We start from the raw sequence: 20,522 nt of genomic DNA, 5'->3' as shown, positions 1-20,522 counted from the left end.
CTGGTGATGGTGGGCAGTACGTGGGCTGTGAGCAATCCAAGGGTGGGCTGTTTAACTGTGAAACTGCCAGTCCCACAGTCTGCCCAAATATTCACCTCCTCTCTCTCTCTCTCTCTGTCCCTCTCTTTCTGGCAGGATGGGCCTTAGGAGGACCAAAGGGACGTCTGCACGTGTCCTGGAGTGTCAGCACCTGCACTTCTGAAGGCGCCGTCTTCTACTCGGAGTGGACCAGAGCCTCACTAGTGGCCCTTGACACTTCACCTGCTCCAGGCCTCCACAGATCCAAGTGTTGTACCAAAAATGCCACCCACTGCTCATCGAGCACTGGAAGTTCTCGCTTTTCCAAGTCCACGTCATCATCCTCCATGAGCTTTTGTGTTGGTATTTTGTATTTTTTTTTTTTTTATGCAGACGTGTTTCTAGAATAAGAGGAAGAAGAACAGACTGGGAGCAGAAATCCCGCTAAGTGGGTTTGGGTCAAAGAGAGCGGTGTGTTTTAATGTCGTGTCACCGGCGCGGATGCAGACGCAAATGCTCAAGAGTTTTTATTAAATTAAAAAGAAAGAACTTTTTCCACCTGCATTTACTTTTAAGTGAACCTTTTGTATTTAAAAGAAATAAAAAATAAATGTGTCAATGTTTAACAAATAAAACTCCTTGATTTCCTTTGGAAAGTTTCAGATGTCCCTCCATCTGCTTCTGATTAGGGGGCTCATTACAACGTCGTGATCCCCCAGCACATACACAGCCTGCTCCAAAGCATTCAGGCGAGCAGAGGAGGCGGCCAGCAACGTGACCCACAGCTAATCCTTGGACTGTGTGTTGTCTCACATGCTGTAACTCTTTGACTGTCCATTCTGATTTACTCAGTGGTGGTAACACCTTCTTATTTTCAGCCAGGCATCTGGGGGGACGTCCAGCCACAGCAGAGTTCTCAAGACCATCCCTTTGGTGTATGAAAGAGACCTGGCCCTGACACCCCTCTGGAGTTAGAAACACAAGGATAACACTGACTCGATGTTCTGCTTTTTGGTGGCCATGTTATCTTGGTGCATGCGAGTGAATGCAGGGGCTCAGCTCGGCCCCCCAGGAGGTGCAGGTAATGGAGGCTGGGAATCTCGAAGTCCTGCACTGCATTATCAGAGCTGTGTCTCGGCCGTCTGCTGTGCCGATAGAAAGTGTTCACTCCCGGGAGCTCAAGCAGCATTGAGTCAACGGCGGATGGCATGTGGCCTTTGTGACACGATCAGCAGAAAAAGGCTCTTTAATGTCAAAGTTAGGACGGGCCTCTGCCAGGTGGTCTACATTAATTACAAATACACAACACAACTGACTGCACAAGTAGTCACCCCTCAAATATGACACCTAAATTGTCACTGCTGTATGTAGCTAGTCACTTTTAGAAGTCACCTGTTGGGGTTTTCAATGCATTGTGGTCTAAACACACCTGTAACTGGCGAGGCCTTCTTGTGGTGTGTCAGTATGGTGGCCTGACCTACACAATTAAGACAAAGGAAAACTCCAAGCAACCCAGAGGAAAGCAACAATCCGGAAATGGAGACAAGAACATGTCCAAGTGACTAAATATCCCACTTAAGGCAACAATTAAGGAATGGAAAAAGAGTGTGGCACAGCGGTAAATCTGTCTAGAGCCGGCAAGAACCGAGTGACTAGTGAGGGAGACCACCAGGAGAGCCACGAGAACTCTGATGGAGCGACTGTAGTGACCGCACATGCAACAGCTGGCGGCCAGGAGCCTCACCCAACATCTCGGCTAGAGTTTGCCAGAAGACACACAGGAGACTCTGAACTCAACTGGAAGAAGGATTGAAGCTTTTCACGGCCATCACAGTAAACCCCATATCTTACATAAGCCAAGCACTGCACAGAATGAAAACACAGCATCTCCACCGTGAAGCCAGGAGGTGGCAGCTTCGTGTTGTAGGGATGCTTCTCTGCAGCAGGCTCTAGAGGGCTTGGTATGGAAGAGGGGAAAAAAGAATTCAGCAAAATACAAGGACATCTTGGAGGAAAACCTGATGTGGTCTGCAAGAAACCTGCACCTTGGGAGAAGATCAGTCTTCTCGCAGGACAGCAACCCCAAGGATAAGACCAAAGCTACCCAGGAATGGCTTTAATAGAACAAAGTTAAAGTCCTGCAGTGCTTCATCAATGAAGTTTATTGTTAAGTCTATAAAACAACAGACTCCAATTCCCTTCATTTTCCATTCGATTAGCCAGCATGTCCCGCCTGTTTCGGGTTGTGGGAGGCCTGAGCCGATCCCAGCAGCATCGGGCACAGCGCAGGCTCCAACTGCCTCACAATCAGCTGCCATCCAGCATGGACGCCATATACTGTCCATGGTTCAACATGCATTTCATGGAGGAGTCTTTTGGTCTTGTGCTCTGTTAGAATGGTACCTGGTCTCTGGGCCAGCGTTAGTCTGATGGTTTGGGCTTTTAATCCAGAGATGGAGACAGCATGTGGAAGTGTTGCGCATTTCTTATGACGCATGATGGCCACTCCAGGCCTATGTGGAGTCTGCCTGTCCTCTGGACACTCAGGTTCTTTCCTGGTGCTCCACTTTCCTTGCACATCTCCAGCTAGTTGGTGTACACTGGGCTGGTAGAGGCGACCATGTCTTCTAATATTGGACACGGCGTGTTGCTGTCTGCCAAATAATGGCAGCCCTATGACCCATGAAAACAGAAGCTTCAGAAATTCGGATGGATGGATGAGTGCCCACTTTGATGGACTGGCGTCCACATCCAATTTGCACCTCATGTCACTCGTGTCTCTAAAGCTATCTTTACAAAATGGGTGGGATGGGTGAATCGAGTGAGGCACGTTGTGACCACCCAGGCAATGGGACAGAGAAGCCTCATAATCAGTTAAACTGTGCATGGAGGTCAACAGCATCTGATAATCTATCTATCTATCTATCTATCTATCTATCTATCTATCTATCTATCTATCTATCCATCCCATCAGTGTTCGGGAGCACAGACACACAGCAAAGGAAATGCAGGGCCAATCAAGACCACTATGAGCAGACCCCCAAACTGTCCTTATTCTCCATGAACTTTTATGAACAAATAAACCCCAGAAGTTAAGAGTCGGGGTGCGGTGACCCCCATCTGTAGCGAAGCACTCGTACCTTGAGATGGTCCAAGGCGCAGGTCTTCATGCCCACCTCGACGCTCTGCTCTGCAATGACAGCTGGCCTCCTCCTGTCTGCGGCCCACTAGTCCCACCTAGTGGTGATCTGTGCACATCGCCGACCATCTCCAGTAAACAGAACTGCAGCCGAGACATTTCTTTGTAAGTTTATATTTCAGGGAGATGCGCAGAACACAAAACACAGCTTTGACAGTACAGAAGGAATCATTGAAAAGGTCCAAAGAAAACAGCAAAGAACAAAACAGAGTTTGTACAAGTCATTCAAAGCAGAGTATACACTGAGATTGGTACATTCCAAGAATAATTAGTGCGGTTTTCAAAAAAATAAATAATTAAACCATTCAGACCAACTCTGGGACACTTATTTATTCTGTGTTACGTGAAATAAAAAAGCTACGCAAACATAACATTACTGCTGGGTTGTGATGTATATAAGAGCTCCATTTTATCAAACCCTTCTCTCCTTCTGTGTGAAAATGGGAGTGTGCACAAAGGGGATGGAGAGGTGGGCACCGGCCACTGCTGGGCCCGTCTGTGGGACCCCAGGGCTGGACTCCTTCATGCCAATCATCCATCAAATAAGAGGAGAGGATGCCCAAGTGTCTCCCACACCTTCTGGCTCCATGGTCCACCAGCCAAGTATCGAAGCAAACGTTGTGGTACACATGAGCCCCTCGTGGAACAGGAGCTCCGGCCATCCACACTTCAGTAAAATGGGAGTTTGACCGGACCGGCCATGCTGGGAGGCCATGTGAGGTCACAGGTACCCTCGGCCTTGCATCTACACTGTGACGGGCAGACCCTGTGGGTTGGGCGCACAGTCGATCCAATGAACATTTGGAAATGACTGTCATTAGTCAACCAGAGCAAAACCAGACGCAACTCTCCATCATGGCCGGGGAGAGCTGGACAAAGTGGAACAGGGGTGACAACAACAGGCTTTGGCAGGGACCACCCCACGAAAAAACTGGCATACAGCCTGTGCTAAAAGAGGGGAGTTCAGGCATGCAAAAGAGTTTTGACATTTCTGCAATAACATGCAATACAAACTGGAACCAAACAGTCCGAATCTGACCTTTGTAAAAGGCACGACAAGAACCATGCAGCAAGTCTCAAAGCCAGAGAATATGGGGCAGCCCTTCTCAGTGCAATTGGCGAGTGTGGAGGGGAGCCTCTCAATCCACAACCAGCGAGTGGACCTCGTGTTTGGGCAATGATCTGCGCTTCCTGCATTTTGAGATATGGCGAAGTTCAACCAAAAATAAAAATAAAAAGAGCGCCCTTCTGTCATTCACCAGCGCCAGCCATGCTTGCTAAGTGTGGGTACTCCAGCGTGTCTGTGCCACTCACAGCTCACCAGCAGCACGTCTGGTCAAATACTAATCCACTTGGCCTCCCTCTTCCTCCCTTCATTACAATCTCTGCTGATGGTCCTCACTACAACATGCCAGTCCGTTTTTTCCAGTGCTGTAAAAGCAATACTTTGAGTTTTTAAAGACATACATCAGCAAAAGTGTGAAAGGACGTCACATTAAATAAGAGAAGAGCAATTATTAGTTCTGCCCGCTCAAAATGTTTGAGGAAGGAGCACTCAGCAGACAGAATCTGGGACTAAAGCTGCTAAAAGCCGAAGGACACGTTAGATGAGACTCTCAGTACGGTGCACCCGCCATCCTCCCTGGGGGACCAGAGCTCATAATAAATCGCTGACATTCTGTACAGTTTGGAAGCAACGGCAGTTTACTGAGGAGCACGCAGCTACCTGACATCGGCGTCTAACGTCAGGGAGCACTGTGCCAGGAGTAAGCAGATGTGGGCTGCTCGTCTCATGCACTACTTTTTAGGATTACTGTACATAAGCACCGGTACCATTAAGCCTTGCGGAGAGAATGTTCAATGTTCTGTGGCCATTGCAGTCACAACACTACATAAAGCAAGCAGCTCCTTTCACATTAGCACTCCGACTCACCACTGTGACGTTTCTGTTTATGAAGGAGCACCGACTCGCACCACCAGGCCATCAAACGTCACGCAAGGGGTCTGACTGGACTGACTTCAACTTGAAACCAGAGTTTCAATCCACATTTTATAAATGAATTTATTGGATACAGCTGAACTGACAGCTGTGCCGCACAATCAATGTCAACAAATGTTCACTGGTGTACAACAGTTCAAAAACGGCACTCTGGGCCCACTGACCTCCAGCTCATTCAATTAACAACAGCATTCATTTCTGTAGCACATTTTCATACAGAGGATGTAGCTCAAAGTGCTTTACGAAATGTCAAAGAAATCGTTACAAGAAAAGAAAAACTAATTCAAATTTAGATAAAAATAATAATGATGAAATAACAGAGACAAAAGAAACCAATACACACTTATTGAAAAGTAGAGTCCTTATATATAGAATCGGTTTCTAAGTTTGTAAATAATTGCCCAATGTTAAGGTCGCTATTCTTATTATTATTTATTATTATTAGTAGACTGCCCAGAAGGACAGAAAAAATAAGGAGTCTATGAATGCGAGCATGAAAGGGGCGCCAAGAGGGCACCATGGAGGTGCTGCAATTTTGTTTCAGCTCTATGGAAGTTATTCTGCTGTTCATGTGGACGTCCTCCCACAGCTCAGTGATGAAGTAGTTACGTCGGCTGCCATGAAAATGTCGCACCCTGTGACTGATCGGCAGGCCCACCCTCCCTTTAGTTCGGTCTAAAAACCAACACTGAATTGGAACAGGAGACTCCAGTAGAAATCAGGAAGCGAAGAGACACAATGGCAGCCACGCTTGTACCTGCAGGATTGGGACGCCCTGCTTACTCCTCAAGTGGAGCGGCCGCGTGACACACAACAACAGAGTCTCCAATGTGCGAAATGTGGGCCCAGAATCGCAGCGCTGCCCCCAGTTTCTCTGGCTGACTTGTTGCTAAAGCAGAGTGCAACCCTATAATACGGCCAAAGGCGCACTGGGCACCTTTGACAAAGATTTGCCAACAAACTGTCACATGAACAGAAACACAAAGTTTAAGGAACACTTTGACAAAGTAAATACTTTCAAATGCATTTCATACGACTGAAAGACATTCACAGGACATTGATACAAAATAAGGCCATGCACTGGTGGTGGTAACTCGTTTTTTTTAAAAAGTTTAATGACACTGTACTTCATTTTTTGGTATTTTTTAAACCTATGCTTTAGATAAAAAAATAAAACATCTATACAGTTTCAGCCAAGATAGAAAGTTTAAAAATAAAGAAAAATAAAACAATTTACTATAAAAACACCAAAAACAAATAAATAAACAGCAGTTTGGTGGATAAGAAAGGAAAGAAAAGGTGAAATACTGCCAATGAGTTTTTGCTATTCGGTTTAAACAGTAAAAGGTTTGCCATTAAGCAAAAACCTTAGCACCCCTTGGCATGCATGTGGCAGTATGAGACACTGGCACACACGGCCACAAAATAAAATAGGAAATTATCAAAGCAGTCTCCATTTGACAATGTTTTGCTGTATTTGGCCCATTTCTGAAATCCGTCCGGAAACGAATCAAGATAATTAAGAAGAAACATCTGATCTGATGATTAAAGGTACAAGCAAAATAAACTATTGTTTTTTTGTTTGTTTTTTTAACCAGTCTGTCCACTCAGTGGAACGTCCTTCACTCAGCAGGTACTTTTCTCAGCCCCTTTCTGTTATATGAAAAATGGAGCCTTGTAAGATGTGCCCATGTCTGTTTGTTTCTGTAGTCAATGTTACGCTAAATTTGAGAGATTCCTGTGGAAACAGTCAGTGCAGAAACCATCAAAACAGGCCTGCCAGCTTTTGCTTCTTTTGGTGCAGATTCAGACGCTTCCCTAGTGTGATAAAACCTAGAGAGAAACCATTGTCCTGATAATATTTCTCCCCAAGTAGCGGATTAAAGGCTTGCTACAACAACTGGGATAGCCTGCATATTTTATACTGGCGATGGATTGGAAAGACCAACTACAGCACCTTCAGTAACCCAAGAACGTCCTATCTAAATCAGTCCGGTCTGTAGGAATGAAGCTGCCATGGCCTAAGAGCAATGTGGCAGAGGTAGACACTCTAATAGTGGTGCCAGTGGGAATGGGGCACTTCCTCTGATAAGAAGCCATGTATGCTCGCTCATGCCCTGACATCATGGAACATCATGCCATGGTGACTCATATTGGGCAAACGTGGCTGGCAGTCTCTTTAAAAAATATTTGAGAAGTTATGAAGTGAGTACATCAAGGCGCAGAAAAAAAAAGAATAAATAAAAGACGGAGCCTCTCCCAGGGAGTGATGCAGAAGATCCCACTTGTCAGAGCTCCACAAGGCCACCTAGCCACTACCACAGAGATCAGTCTTCCTTCTGTCAGATTCTCCCCTCCAGACTGCTCACTTGTTCTCAATCAGGGTCTGCACTTTATGCACCAGATTCCGAGCTATCTGCAAGATGAGCTGCACGTCATGACGTTCTGCCATTTCTGCAAGAGAACCAAGACTCCTTAGAAGTACAATCACGATCAACTGACACAGACACACACATAGTTATACAGTGCCTTCTCAGACCCCTTCACGTTATTCATATTTTGATATGTTGTAGGATTATGCTAAATTATTTAAATTATTTTTTTCATTAATCAAGCAACACTCAATACCTCAGAAAACAGGGTTTTAGGAATTTGTGTAAATGTATAAAAATAAAAAAACTAAAATATCAAATTGACAATTATTTTGACCCTTTGCTATGACATTTGGAATTTGGCTCAAGTGCATCCATTTTTATTGATCATCACAGAGATGATTGTAGACCTTGCCTGGAGTGCACCTGTGGTCCACCTAATTAACTGGGAAGGCGCACACCTGTCTATAGAAGGTCCCACAGCTGACAATGTGCATCAGTGTGACAACCTAAGCCATGAAGCTGAAGCAGTTGCCTGCAGAGCTTAGAGATAGGATTGTACAGAAGATCGACCACTGCTGCTACACCTCACTAATCTGAGTCAATACACGAAAATCCACTTGTATTTTGCAAAAAAAAAGACATCTAAAGGATTCTCAGACTATTGGAACAAGATTCTCTGGTCTGATGAAACCAAAACAGAATTGAGACTAAACAGTTCAAAGTCTCATGTCCGGAGGAACCAGGCACCTATACAATACTATTCCAGTGAAGCATGGTGGGGGCAGTACCATGCTGTTAGGATGATTTTTATCTGCCGTTCTTAGAGACTAGTCAGGGTTGAGGGAAAGCTGAACAGAGCAAAGTACTGAGATGTCCTTAATGAAAACCTGCTCCACAGCACAGCACCCTGGACCTCAGACTGGGCCAAAGGTTTACCTTCCAACAGCACAATGACCATGAGGCTAGATGAATTTAGATCCTCCTCTGCTTCACTATCATGTGGGGTTCCACAAGGCTCCATACTTGGTCCTCTGCTATTTTCTTTGTATCTCCTGCCTCTTGTCTCTATTCTTAGAAAGCATAAAATTGCTTTCCATTGTTATGCAGACGATACTCAGGTTTATGTACCCCTCAAACGCAAGGATGCTTACTCCATACAAACTTTGGTTATGTGCCTAGAAGAGGTGAAAGCTTGGATGGCAGTAAACTTCTTAAATTTTAATGAAAATAAGACAGAGGTTATAGTTTTTGGTCCTGGGGGCACCAGTGGGTCTATTTCTACTTCTGCTCCTGTGGATTTGGGTCCCCTTGCACAATATGGTACACCTGTCATTACAAATTTGGGTTTTAGGATAGATGAGGATTTTAGACTGGACGGTCAGATCAGCGCGGTGGTGAAATCTTGTTTTTTTCAGCTGAGACGTTTGGCGAAGATAAAAAACATTCTTTCCAAAGATCAATTTACAACAGTAATCCACGCTTTCATTACAACCCGGTTGGACTATTGTAATTCGTTGTATGTTGGTGTTAGCCAGTCCACCCTGTCTCGGCTCCAGCTGGTGCAAAATGCTGCTGCACGCCTTTTAACTGGCACGCGAAAAAATGAGCACATTACACCTGTGTTATCCTCACTGCACTGGCTGCCTGTTCAGTTTAGAGTTCATTTTAAGATTCTTTTATTTGTTTTTAAGTCCTTAAATGGGCTTGCTCCGCCCTACCTCGCTGAGCTGCTGCATATGCACTCTCCTTCCCGCTCACTCAGATCAGCTGGTCAGCTGCTTCTGGATGTGCCTAGGACTCAGCGAAAGCTCAGGGGGGATAGGGCTTTTTCCGTTGTGGCTCCAAGGCTCTGGAATTCACTGCCGATCCACATTAGACAGGCCTCCTCACTGCCCATTTTTAAGTCTGCTCTTAAGACTTACCTCTTTGGTTTGGCGTTTGATCCTGTGTGAGCAGTTGATTTTACTCTGTTTTAACTCTGTTTAGTTGTGTTTACTATGTTTTAATTAGTTTCATTTATTGTATTTTATTTTACTTATTTATTATTTTGTTTTTGTTTAAAATTTATTTTAGCCTATGTTCAGCACTTTGGTCAGCGGCTATTGTATGTAAAGTGCTTTATAAATAAAGTTGACTTGACTTGATTACAAAATAAAGGCAACACAGGAGTGGCTTAGGAACAACTACGCAAATGTTCTTGAGTGGCCCCACTAGATCCCAGACTTGAACTCAATCAATCATATCTGAAAAGACTTGAAAACAGTAGTCTGGTATTACGTGATGGTCTCTGCATTTATCTTTTTCTATCTCTACATAATCTTTCACATTCAGAAATGATCAACTAAAACTAATTTAACTAGTTTGCTACTCCCTCACCCACATGCATACTAAGACATCTTCTTCTGATTTTGTCAGAATCAGAATCAGCTTTATTGGCCAAGTATATGTACACATACAAGGAATTGGACTCCGGTTTTACCTAGTATTGTCTCTGATGCTGTGAGATTGACTTAAGTGTTCATGAGAGTGATGGCCTGAGGGAAGAAACTGTTCATATGTCTGGCAGTTTTGGCGTACAGTGCTCTGTAGCGCCTACCAGAGGGAAGTAGTTGAAAAAGGTGGTGACCAGGGTGTGATGGATCTGCAGTGATGTTTTCTGCCCGTTTCCTGACCCGAGATCTGTATAAGTCCTGAATGGAGGGCAGATCAGCACCAATGATTTTTTCTGCAGTCCTGACTGTCCGTTGTAGTCTGTTCCTGTCCTGTTTTGTGGCTGAACCAAACCAGACTATGACAGATGAACAGAGAACCCGACTGGATTATTGCAGAATAAAATTGGATGAGCAGCTCCTGAGGCAGGTTGAACTTCCTGAGCTGACGCAGGAAGTACAACCTCTGCTGGGCCTTTTTGACAATTATGTCTGTTTGGTGCCCACTTTAGGTTTCTGGGATCCACAATTTCCCAGGACCTGAAGTTTTCCACAGCAGACACAATGCTGTTGAGTAGTGTGAGGGGGCAACACTGGGGGGGGATCCTCCTGAAGTCCGCTGTCATCTCCACAGTTTTAAGCTTGTTCAGCTTCAGGTTGTTTTGACCTCAAGAGGGCCAGCTGTTTGACCTCTCATCTGTATACAGACTCGTCACTGTCCTTGATGAGGCCTGCAGTATTATCATACATCTAAACAGGTAAAAGCTAATTAGACAGAGCTTCTTGGAATCTTTCAAGCTGTTCTCTAACAAATTGGCAAGCTTTCATATTTGACTTGATGGACCAAATGCAAACTGTAGCCAGTTTATTGGGGATGTACTCATTTAATTCTTCACAAGGACACTGTATTTTGATTCATTAATGCAGTATGCATTCTTGTTAATCTTTGTTAGATTAAATTTGTTATTGAAATATTCAAAATATTATATTTGCTTTATCAAAACACTATATTATTTTATCCAGTCTTCTTTTTATTTAGCAGGTGGCATTTTTATTTTTCCCCCATTTAATAACATGTGCCTCAAACTTTCATTAAACTATAACAACTTTTTGTATATGTTATGGTTATCCAGAATTTTACAGCTCAATCTATTTGATCAAAACATTGAATCTGACTGAAACGAAGGGATCTATAAAAAAAATCCTTTAGTCATAATAAAACATGGCATAGCAACTAAAGTAACTCTCACCGTTAAAAAACTTGATTATATCAGTAAAGTCCATGTTGTTATCGCGGATTATCTCTCGATAGACCTCCACCAAGGCAAGGGCGATGAACAACACAAAATGTTCAGACGAAATGTGCTTAGCCACCCATATTACCTCCCATACAGCAAATACATCCTCATAGAGGAGTTCTGGAAAGAGAGAGACAGTTAAGGAGAGCAAAGCAATAAGTTTAACAGAGAAAGCTCTAGGTAACATCTGAAATGATTGGATGGAATTCCTAAAATTAATATATACAACATGTTCTGTAATAATGACAAAACAAAACTGGGTGATCATGCTGTTCTTGGTGGTAGTAGAACTTTAGCTGGTACCTAATGAAATGTTAAAACTAGAACAGCATAATGGTAGCATACTGAGTACTGTAAAGAAAACGGCCTTAATTTGAGTGTTACTTTTTATTAAATGTATTGCTTCCTGCTTTAGCTTGTTGGTTTTCCAGTATACATGCACCAGTTCTCTCTTTAAAATGGTTTCCAGGTATTCTACTTTAATGTAATTTTCTACTTATATTACCCTGGACTGTTTGTGTGCATTATATCATCTTAACCAGTCCAGGTGGTTTTATGTGTTTAAACCCTCTAAAAAATTGATATTTTTGTATAGCAATGGCCAAAGGCAACAAGCAATAAAAAAACACTTTATCCCAACCTCCATAGTTCTGGCAATCAACAGCATAAAATCCCATTTAAAAAATTGCTAATTTCCTCAGCAAAATGTTATAACCTATATCTCCTCCTCTCTCTCTGTCCCAAAATGATAAAGGGGTCTACCACCACTGGGTGAATAAAATAAATGTGCATATTACTATAATCCCTAACTACAAATCACCAAGTGCCGTACACGTTATACAATTAAAATGTCACCTCTTTTGAAATCCAATAAAAACCACCGGTAACAGAAGTAGAAATGTGTATAGTCTCCATTCTGATGCATTAGCTCAAACAACTCTGAATCCAAAATCTGGGGGAAAAAAAACCAAAAACATATGGAAAATGAAGTCAGCTTTTTGCAGTGGGAGCCCTTTGGTTTCTCCAGTTTGCAACAGGACCAGAGGTGATGTAGTTCTGGGATACAGGATTGGAAGAAAAGTGGTACAGGAACTGAAACCATTCTCATCTTTTTAACTAGCAAGTTATGCTTTATGTATACAGTATAGTATTATATATATATATATATATATATATTTATTAACTGGATGCTTACAGAAACATACTTCAGCCTAGTTTTAAAAATATGCTTTGTTTACATCCCCCATCATTCAGAGGGCTGTCATGCTTTGAAAAGCCACCAGGATTGGTTATACTCCAGCTCGCTGCATTCCTTAACTGGATAACCCTTAAAAAAACCATATTAAGTGATCAGTTATTGAACTTCACCCCTAAGAATGAAAGAATCCTACGTTCACAATTAGAACAGACCTCACAATCTTTGCTACTCAGGAATAGTCTATTTGCTCACCTGTATTAGGGACCTCATATTGGCAAAATGAGTGTCCATTGCCCCACCATTTGGAAAATTTTGAGTCATCCTCTTCATTAATTGTGTGAAGCAGCTGTAAGCAAGTGATTCTGAAAGAATAAAGAAAGGAAACTTTAAAACTATAAAGAATAAGATATAAAAGCAAGACAGGTGGGTATGCAGTTGGTAAAAGAGGGTGACGGCATCCTAGTAACAGTCCTGTCTTCTGGCATTTACTCTCATTAAATTGATAACTGAAAGTTGATTGTGGTGTTTGTGCCTTTAATGTTTTAACTGGAAAACTAGTTTTGGTGTTTTCCTGTAAAGTCCATATACATCACTTTTATGAAATAATAGAATAAATTAAGAAACAGTAATTTAACACGCTTGATCAGGCTACTGATCAAATTACAGGCAAGAAACAGAATTTGTTCATTATTTGCACAGATTGTGACTAGCAGGCTTGGGACATGGCAGAAACTAGGAACCCAACAGTCAAGAGGTTTTATCAAAAAATGGAAGAGACGGAAAATGCATGGGCATGTGTTGATGTATTATACAGACTGGTTTGATGTTATAATATTACACTGAAGAATATTTAATAAATTACAGGTAGGTTATAGTCTTCAGAAATCTTACCGTTATCCAGGATCACCAGCAATGGTGCCAGTAGGTCACACATACCCTGCACATAACCCACATCCAGATGCTCCCAGACATAGCTGTGACAAGAAAAAAAGAATGGGAGAAAATGTCTACTAGTATATGCACCCGCCACCTTTCACATTAATTTCTATTTATCTATAGTATACCACCTTGTAGCTTGACATTTCTAGTGACATTGTATTTGCCTTTTTTTCAGACTTCAAATCCAGACCTTCACAAAGTCCTTTTTTTAATTAATTTTATTGTAATCACACAACATTTCATACAAATAGATCAATTTTAACACAAAGTCAATTTTTAAAACTGAATTATCGATTAGGGTACACATATGTTTTATATACATGTTAAAAACTTTGTAAAAAGCAATTTGCCTAACTGTATTTTCATATCTATCAGATAGCGTTGGATTTATGATCACTCCAAATCCACATAATAGTGGTGTCTGGAGCCATTTCTGAAGGGATTACGCTATTAAGCAATAAACACTAATTTGCTAACCTGCATTCATATCATCTAGTCTTGTTCAAATGGAAAAATCCTAACCCATCCTCCAAAATTGAATAGGAACATATTTTATATTGTCTATAACTAGAAAAAAAATCTAAATCTCCGTGCAAGGAACTACTCAAAGCCTTTACAAAACTTATATCCATCCATCCATTTTCCAACCCGCTGAATCCGAACACAGGGTCACGGGGGTCTGCTGGAGCCAATCCCAGCCAACACAGGGCACAAGGCAGGAAACAATCCTGGGCAGGGTGCCAACCCACCGCAGACAAAACTTATATTCACTAGCAAAACAAAATGAAAATAAAACAGCCAGTAATGCACTTTACCTCATAAAGGACTGGCAAACATTAAGAATTTCAAACGAAGATTGTTCACACAAGTCTGGATGTCTTCTTCATAAGCAGTAATGTGTTTTATCCTGACACTAGGGGGCTCTGCCCCCTGCTCGCTTCGCTCGCCAACCCCTGGCGTTGGGGCATGACAAAGAGTGAGATGTATGAATTAGATATAGAATAGTGTGCAGGTTTGGATGATGCCTATATAAATACAAAATAGAGTGTTTGGCATAGAGTAATGTTTTATTGGAATATTTCTCTGTATACAACATTAGTAGTAAAGATGGTGTCTTGTCTTTGAATGAGTCTTCCTTGGCATGGATCATTTTTAATTTTAACTTTAATGTGAGATGAACGTCGAACACATGAGAAGGCAAAATAAAGTTGTCCATGTCCAAAAACGGGTTCAGAGAGGTAGATGCCAACCTTGTCCATGGTTTGTCCTTGTGATTTGTTGATGGTCATGGCAAATGCAGGTTTAATGGGGAACTGTCGGTGTTTCAATGTAAAAGGTAATTGTAGGTCAGAACTCGTAAGGTCAATTCCAAGAATGAGAACAGTATTGTTAGCATGTGAATCTGAAAGAACTGTTGCTTGAATAACATCGTGTGTTATGGTGTTGACGACTAACCGTGTGCCATTGCATAAACCCTGTTTAGTGTTAAGGTTTCTTAATAGCATGATTATTGTTCCGTTTTTAAGGGTAAGGTTGTGTTGTGGTCATTCGTCCGGGTTAATAGTGTTCAAATATTCTAATGGGAAATTCAGATGTTCATTGTCGTCATCAGAGTCAACTTTGTCAGAGCTTAGAAAGAGCCGTGTCTCTCCAGGAAGTAATGAAATGACCTGGTTAATAATGTGATTAACATTAATATTTTTTGGACATAATATAGTGCGTTGTGTTAACCACATATGCGAAAGCAATATGGGCCATTGCCTTTTGGTGGCCTGATATGTACTCCGGTAGATGCAAAAGCAAATGAACTATTGTAGGATCTAATGCAGTTCATAAAGTTTTTAATTTCAGGCACATCCTTAGTTAGAAGCTTCTGTAGATATTCAGGATATGAATGTAAAGGAGGCAGTCTAATTTGACCCTTTTGACAACAACGTGTAAATTCATTATTTGTATTGCCAGTTGTTTCTTCTGTGAAGTTAAGTGAATGACAATGATTGCAAATGACATTCATTAATACCAATGAATTTTCCTAAATAGTGGACTCATTATTGAAAGCGTTGTCAGCCAACTGGCGTAAGCGTTTAGCAGACGTCTGGTGTTGATGTCTGCGACGGGCATGTTTTGCTTGTGGTGTTTGAGTGCCGCGTTGTTGCATGTCCATTATTTGTGACGCGCTATTTTTGATTTTTAATTGATTTGCCTCCGCTTTGCGCAAAGTCCGTTTCACTCTATGTCGTGCATTGTTTGTATCGTGCCTTGTCCGTTTTTGTATGTCGGTCAGTTGAGCTTTCTGCTTTTTGAGTCCTGCTTGCTTGTTTTCTGGCCGGTCATATGCGCGTTGCTTTGCTCCCTTTTTTGTATGTCTGAGACACGAGCTCTTTCTTTTGAAATCGTGCTTGTTTTGATGCAGCACTTTGAGACGCGCGCTGTATGCATCTACGTTCAATGTGTCTGTTCATTTGGGCACGTCTCTGTAACGGGGTTACTTGAGCTTTGCGTTTTTTGATCCGAGACATTTTTTCTCACGTATTTTCCGAAGCGCGTTGTATGCGCCGGCGTGTATTTTTTTGGTTTCATTCGTGTTCGTGTGTTTGGTCCCGTTATCCGATCCGAATCGTTTTGTACCCGTGACCGTGTATGCATGACTTGTTTGTTCCTCAGCGTGCGAAATATGTATAAGTAATAAGGAGGATCGCACTCACTGTTAATATGGAGCCTTTTCTCCAGTTGAACGGTTAATAGTGCTTTATTTTAATGAGATCCACCTATGCTGCCTAGTGTGAAGGTTTTGAGATGACGTATGTTTAATATGGACGTTTCCTTTAGATATGTGGCTTTGGGTGTCACTTCTTATTGATTGTGGGGGGGGGGGGGGTGTGTGGGTGAGGATTGTTGTTGAGCGAGCGTCTTCTTTCGTTTTGTGTTCCAGGGGCTTGTTGAATCCCCCTCTTTGTGTGTGTCCCGTCCGTTGCTTGTAGGGTGTGTGGGGTGGTTTTGTGTTCTTTTTTTTTGTGTTCCAGGGGCTTGTTAAATCCCCCTCTTGGTGTGTATCCCGTCCGCCCTTTCTTGCGCCTGCGCAGTACGTCTTTTTGCAGCTACGGCCCATGGCCGGATGTGCCTGCGTCCATCATCCGGTTTAGCATTCTCGGTTAGTAATATGGATTCTAAACAGATTTGTCATGTTGGCAGAATTTGCTGCAACATCTTTTTGGCCTTACTTGTAGACTGGGACTGCTTGCACTGTGTTTTCCCAAACCATTTACAAAAAGCAGAACTAACACTACCTGTTCTAATTGTTCTGTTTTTTTCTTTCTTATGCCAATCATCAGTGTTTATTTTACAGCATCATCCTCCTTGTGATTACACGCCATGTTTTATCTGACAAAACTTCATCTTCTCTCTTACATCTGCCAAAATGGTATCCATCCTCCAACAAAACTTCCCTGCTCACTGCAGCAAAAGTACATCTCATTTCTAATTCCTTCAAAATGGCACCTGTCCTCAAACAGGACATCCCCATTGCATCATCTTTCTTCCTGCCTATGACCTCTGCCATAATCATTCTCCGGTTTCCTTCCTTAAATACAAAAATGAGAAAAATACAAGCTGTGCACTTTGGAAGGGGGTGTCGTTGCTGTCAATCATTTTTACAATGACTGCAGTTAACCCACCAATTATTTTACTACCAGTCAATCTTTACTTGAAGCTAGAGAGTCCTCTTTGCATTTACACGGCTAATAATGTCCATCCTCTTTAAACTGTTTTCTTTGAAAATAATGCACACTGCAGCTCCATTACGCATTATGATGTTTTGCTTATAAAACATTTTTTGTACTCTGCATTTTTATAACTTTTTTTGAAAATCACAAATGATTTAAATGTAAAATTATGATGTTTACACCTTTGACATTTAAAATATTGTTCATTTTCCTTTTGCTAACATTTAAATTAAAATAGTACATTGGGCATTTTAGAACAGCGATACATTTTTTTGCTTTATTAATCATTTAGAAAAACTGTTTCCATATTATTAAAAAAAGAAAGTGCATTCCATACAAGTTTTAAGATATAGCTAAGCTAAAACATACTGTAAGATAATATGCCTTATGTAGTAAACACTATCATTCAAAATGTAATACAAAAGTTTCAGTTTATACAGGAGAAATAAATTCTACATTTTATGAGTGTGATTGTGGTCAGCAATGGGTTCCAGTCATTACAACCTAAAACCTCCTATATATGGTTTTAAAATGTGGTACATGTTACTTTCCCGTAACCCTGAATTCCATAATTAGGTTATCATCTCTAAATATCAGTTAACAATGTAGTCTGTATTTATCACTATAAAGTATAATTTGAGATAACAAAGACTTTATTGGAGAAAAAAAGAATCTTACAATTTTGCCAATAAAGTGCAATTTTATATAATTAAAAAACAGACCTTTCCAATGTCTACAAAAAAGAAAACTCTTTGAAACAGAAAGCAGCAAACAGCATTGTTGTGTGCAAGATCTGCAATATTAAAGTTGCCTTCCATAAATCAGCCAGTAAAATGCTCAAACAAGACAGAAAAGGACATGATGACCATGAGCTTTGTTGAAGGGAAGGGCTTCAGACAGCTACTAAATTATGTTGAGCCATAGTACATCATACCCTCCCAAAAAGCCGTAACTAAGAATGACAGTTTGAAGAACTAGTAATAGCCACAAATAATAAGCTCCAAAAAACAAAGTATATGGCAATTACAAGAAGATCTTTGGACTACATTAACAATGGAGTCTTCCATGACAATCACCTGTAATTACACAGAAGATGATGCGGAATTGAAATGTGCCATCTTGCAAATACGTGAACTACAGGAACAACAAACTGGGCAAAACATAGCTGATAATTTTGCAACAGATATCAAGACCTGGGGCTAGCATAACAAAGGTATTGCATGTGTACATTATAATGCCAGTAATACAATTTCAGCAAATATGTTGTTGAAGAAGGAATTTATGCTGAGTTTAAGTCACTTTCATCAAAACCGTGTTGATATTAATGTACTGAAAGACAAACAATGATAGCAGAATCTGCCTGAGCACAAACTTATACAGTGTTGACGGACCCACTGGAACTCAGTGTGTGACATGTTTGAACACATGCACGAGCAGCAATAGGCAATTTGTACTAAGCTGTCTGACAGAAATTTAACCAAATTAACAGAGACCAGAACACTGGACCCAATGTATTATGACTGGCAGACTCTTGAAGACATGCTACTTGTTCTTCGCACACTTGAACATGCTAGCACTGCTTTGTGCAGCGAGTCCAATATCTGTATACTCGTGGTCTATTCTTTGACCAGGACACTCCTAAATCTCACATCGCATTGCAATGTGGAGAATCTGTGTTGAAAAACACAGTGGCAGAATCACTTCACATACAGATGACACCTGATACTGAGAGAACAGCAAGACTGCTGCTTGCCAGTGCTGTTGATTTCATATACAAACATCTGAGCTTTCTTGATTTATCGAAAAAAAAAACATGTAAAGACAAAACCTGGAGAAAAATTCCACATGCTCTCTGAACAAATAGAAGACCTCACTGAAAGTGAGACAATCACTCATGCTCTGGAACCAGAAATTAAAAAGTTGATAAAGAAAGATATAGTCGCAGCTGTGTCAGCAATGGTTACGGAACTGAAAGTGCAATGGCACAGGATGTGATGGCTCTTTTCTCAGTGGAGCCCTGCATTCCACCAAATGAAAACTCACTTCTGTGGTAGCAAAAGAAGACAACCAAACAAGTCGCTTGGCCCAGCACTATCTCTGTGTTCCCACAACGTCTGTGGTCTCTGAAAGGTTATTTTCTTCCCCTGGCATAAATGTTAACAAGCTCAGAAACAGACTTTCTCCTCAACATGTGGACATGCTGATTTTCTTAAATAAAAATATGTGACCTGATCCATTATTGCCAGGGTAACTATGAAACCAGGCTGGCTGTTTACAGATGTAGATGTGGGAATTTTACTTTTTGTAAAGTATAACTGAATAGTATTCAGATTTTGTTTCTATTTATACAACCAGTAGTAAATAGAATTTATACATTTTGTTCATTTGACAAAATTGGTCCACAATTTATCGAAGCACAAAGTCTTTATTTAGTCTGAATGTTGCATTAAGTAAATTTTTAATGTACTTTGGTTAAACACATTTAAATTCTGATGTATATTTGTTTAAATTTTCAAATAAACATGTTTTGTTAACATCACGTTAAGTATACTGTTTCTATGTCTCAGACATTATCCTCTTTTTTGTTGTTTTTGCAATTAACCAAATATTTACACATTCACTTTTACAAAACTTTTGAATATCAAAATTTATCATATTGCACATCCCTAACCAGGAACCGCCTCTAAAGCTAGGTCTGGAACTAGTGTTCACTAGAGGCTAGATGATCCATATGGCACAGTTGGGTTTAACTTGAAAAAGTTAAGTGGAGTTGCCATGTTGGCTAACCAACCATATCGCAAAGAATGGAGGTGAAGTTCAATACCAGCCATGTGACAAACAAGTTAATGGACCAGGCATACTTTGACCTTGGAAATTAAAATTGTCTCTTGAAACACAGAACATAACTGCTTTGAGTCCCAAAAGGGTGCTGTATAGCTAGAGCTTGCTTAAGGTCTAATTCAACTCGAAAAAGTGTACATCACACAAATTTCTCTTCACTCAAAAGGTACCCTGACTAAATCCTGTTTGTGAGAGATGCTTTCAAGCACTTACTTCATTGGGTCATACATTTTGTGGCTGTTCAGTGGTTAACCTTTATTAAAAAAAATTTTGAACATTGTTATCCAACAGTCTTTAGATCATATTAACCTTAAACAGCATATTCATACCTGCACATGATGTTTCTCAGCTTTTCCAAGTTAGCGGTGGTAAAGTACCAATAGTTTCGATCACAGCGCTGCACATCTTTATCAATCCGGTGAAGATTCAAGGCTACTGTGTCCAGCAGTTCAATCTAAGATAAAGAAAAATGTGTAAAGCACAGTGCAGATCCTCAGGAATTTG

At 41.1% G+C, this 20,522-nt stretch overlaps 2 protein-coding genes across 4 annotated transcripts in view; one reads left to right on the top strand and one right to left on the bottom strand.

The window, feature by feature from the left end:
* tpst1 (tyrosylprotein sulfotransferase 1) overlaps positions 1–428 on the top strand; it is a 183,564-nt gene extending 183,136 nt beyond the window's left edge. For both annotated transcript variants that reach the window (XM_028806743.2, XM_028806742.2), the window contains one exon: positions 136–428. In XM_028806743.2, coding sequence (XP_028662576.1) covers positions 136–147 — 12 coding nt within the window. In that variant the 3' untranslated portion in view covers positions 148–428. The remainder of the gene's footprint in view (positions 1–135) is intronic.
* A 5,882-nt stretch (positions 429–6,310) lies between these two features.
* The window catches only part of sgsm2 (small G protein signaling modulator 2), a 194,568-nt gene continuing 180,356 nt past the window's right edge, over positions 6,311–20,522 (bottom strand). For both annotated transcript variants that reach the window (XM_028806739.2, XM_028806740.2), the window contains 6 exons: positions 20,348–20,472; positions 13,408–13,490; positions 12,769–12,878; positions 12,174–12,270; positions 11,271–11,438; positions 6,311–7,670 (listed from right to left, as the gene is read on the bottom strand). In XM_028806739.2, the coding sequence (XP_028662572.2) occupies positions 7,582–7,670; positions 11,271–11,438; positions 12,174–12,270; positions 12,769–12,878; positions 13,408–13,490; positions 20,348–20,472 (672 nt within the window). In that variant the 3' untranslated portion in view covers positions 6,311–7,581. The remainder of the gene's footprint in view (positions 7,671–11,270; positions 11,439–12,173; positions 12,271–12,768; positions 12,879–13,407; positions 13,491–20,347; positions 20,473–20,522) is intronic.

The sequence above is a fragment of the Erpetoichthys calabaricus genome, chromosome 8 (genome assembly GCF_900747795.2).
Source record: "Erpetoichthys calabaricus chromosome 8, fErpCal1.3, whole genome shotgun sequence".
NCBI lineage: Eukaryota > Metazoa > Chordata > Cladistia > Polypteriformes > Polypteridae > Erpetoichthys > Erpetoichthys calabaricus.
This window is presented reverse-complemented; position numbering and strand designations above follow the sequence as displayed.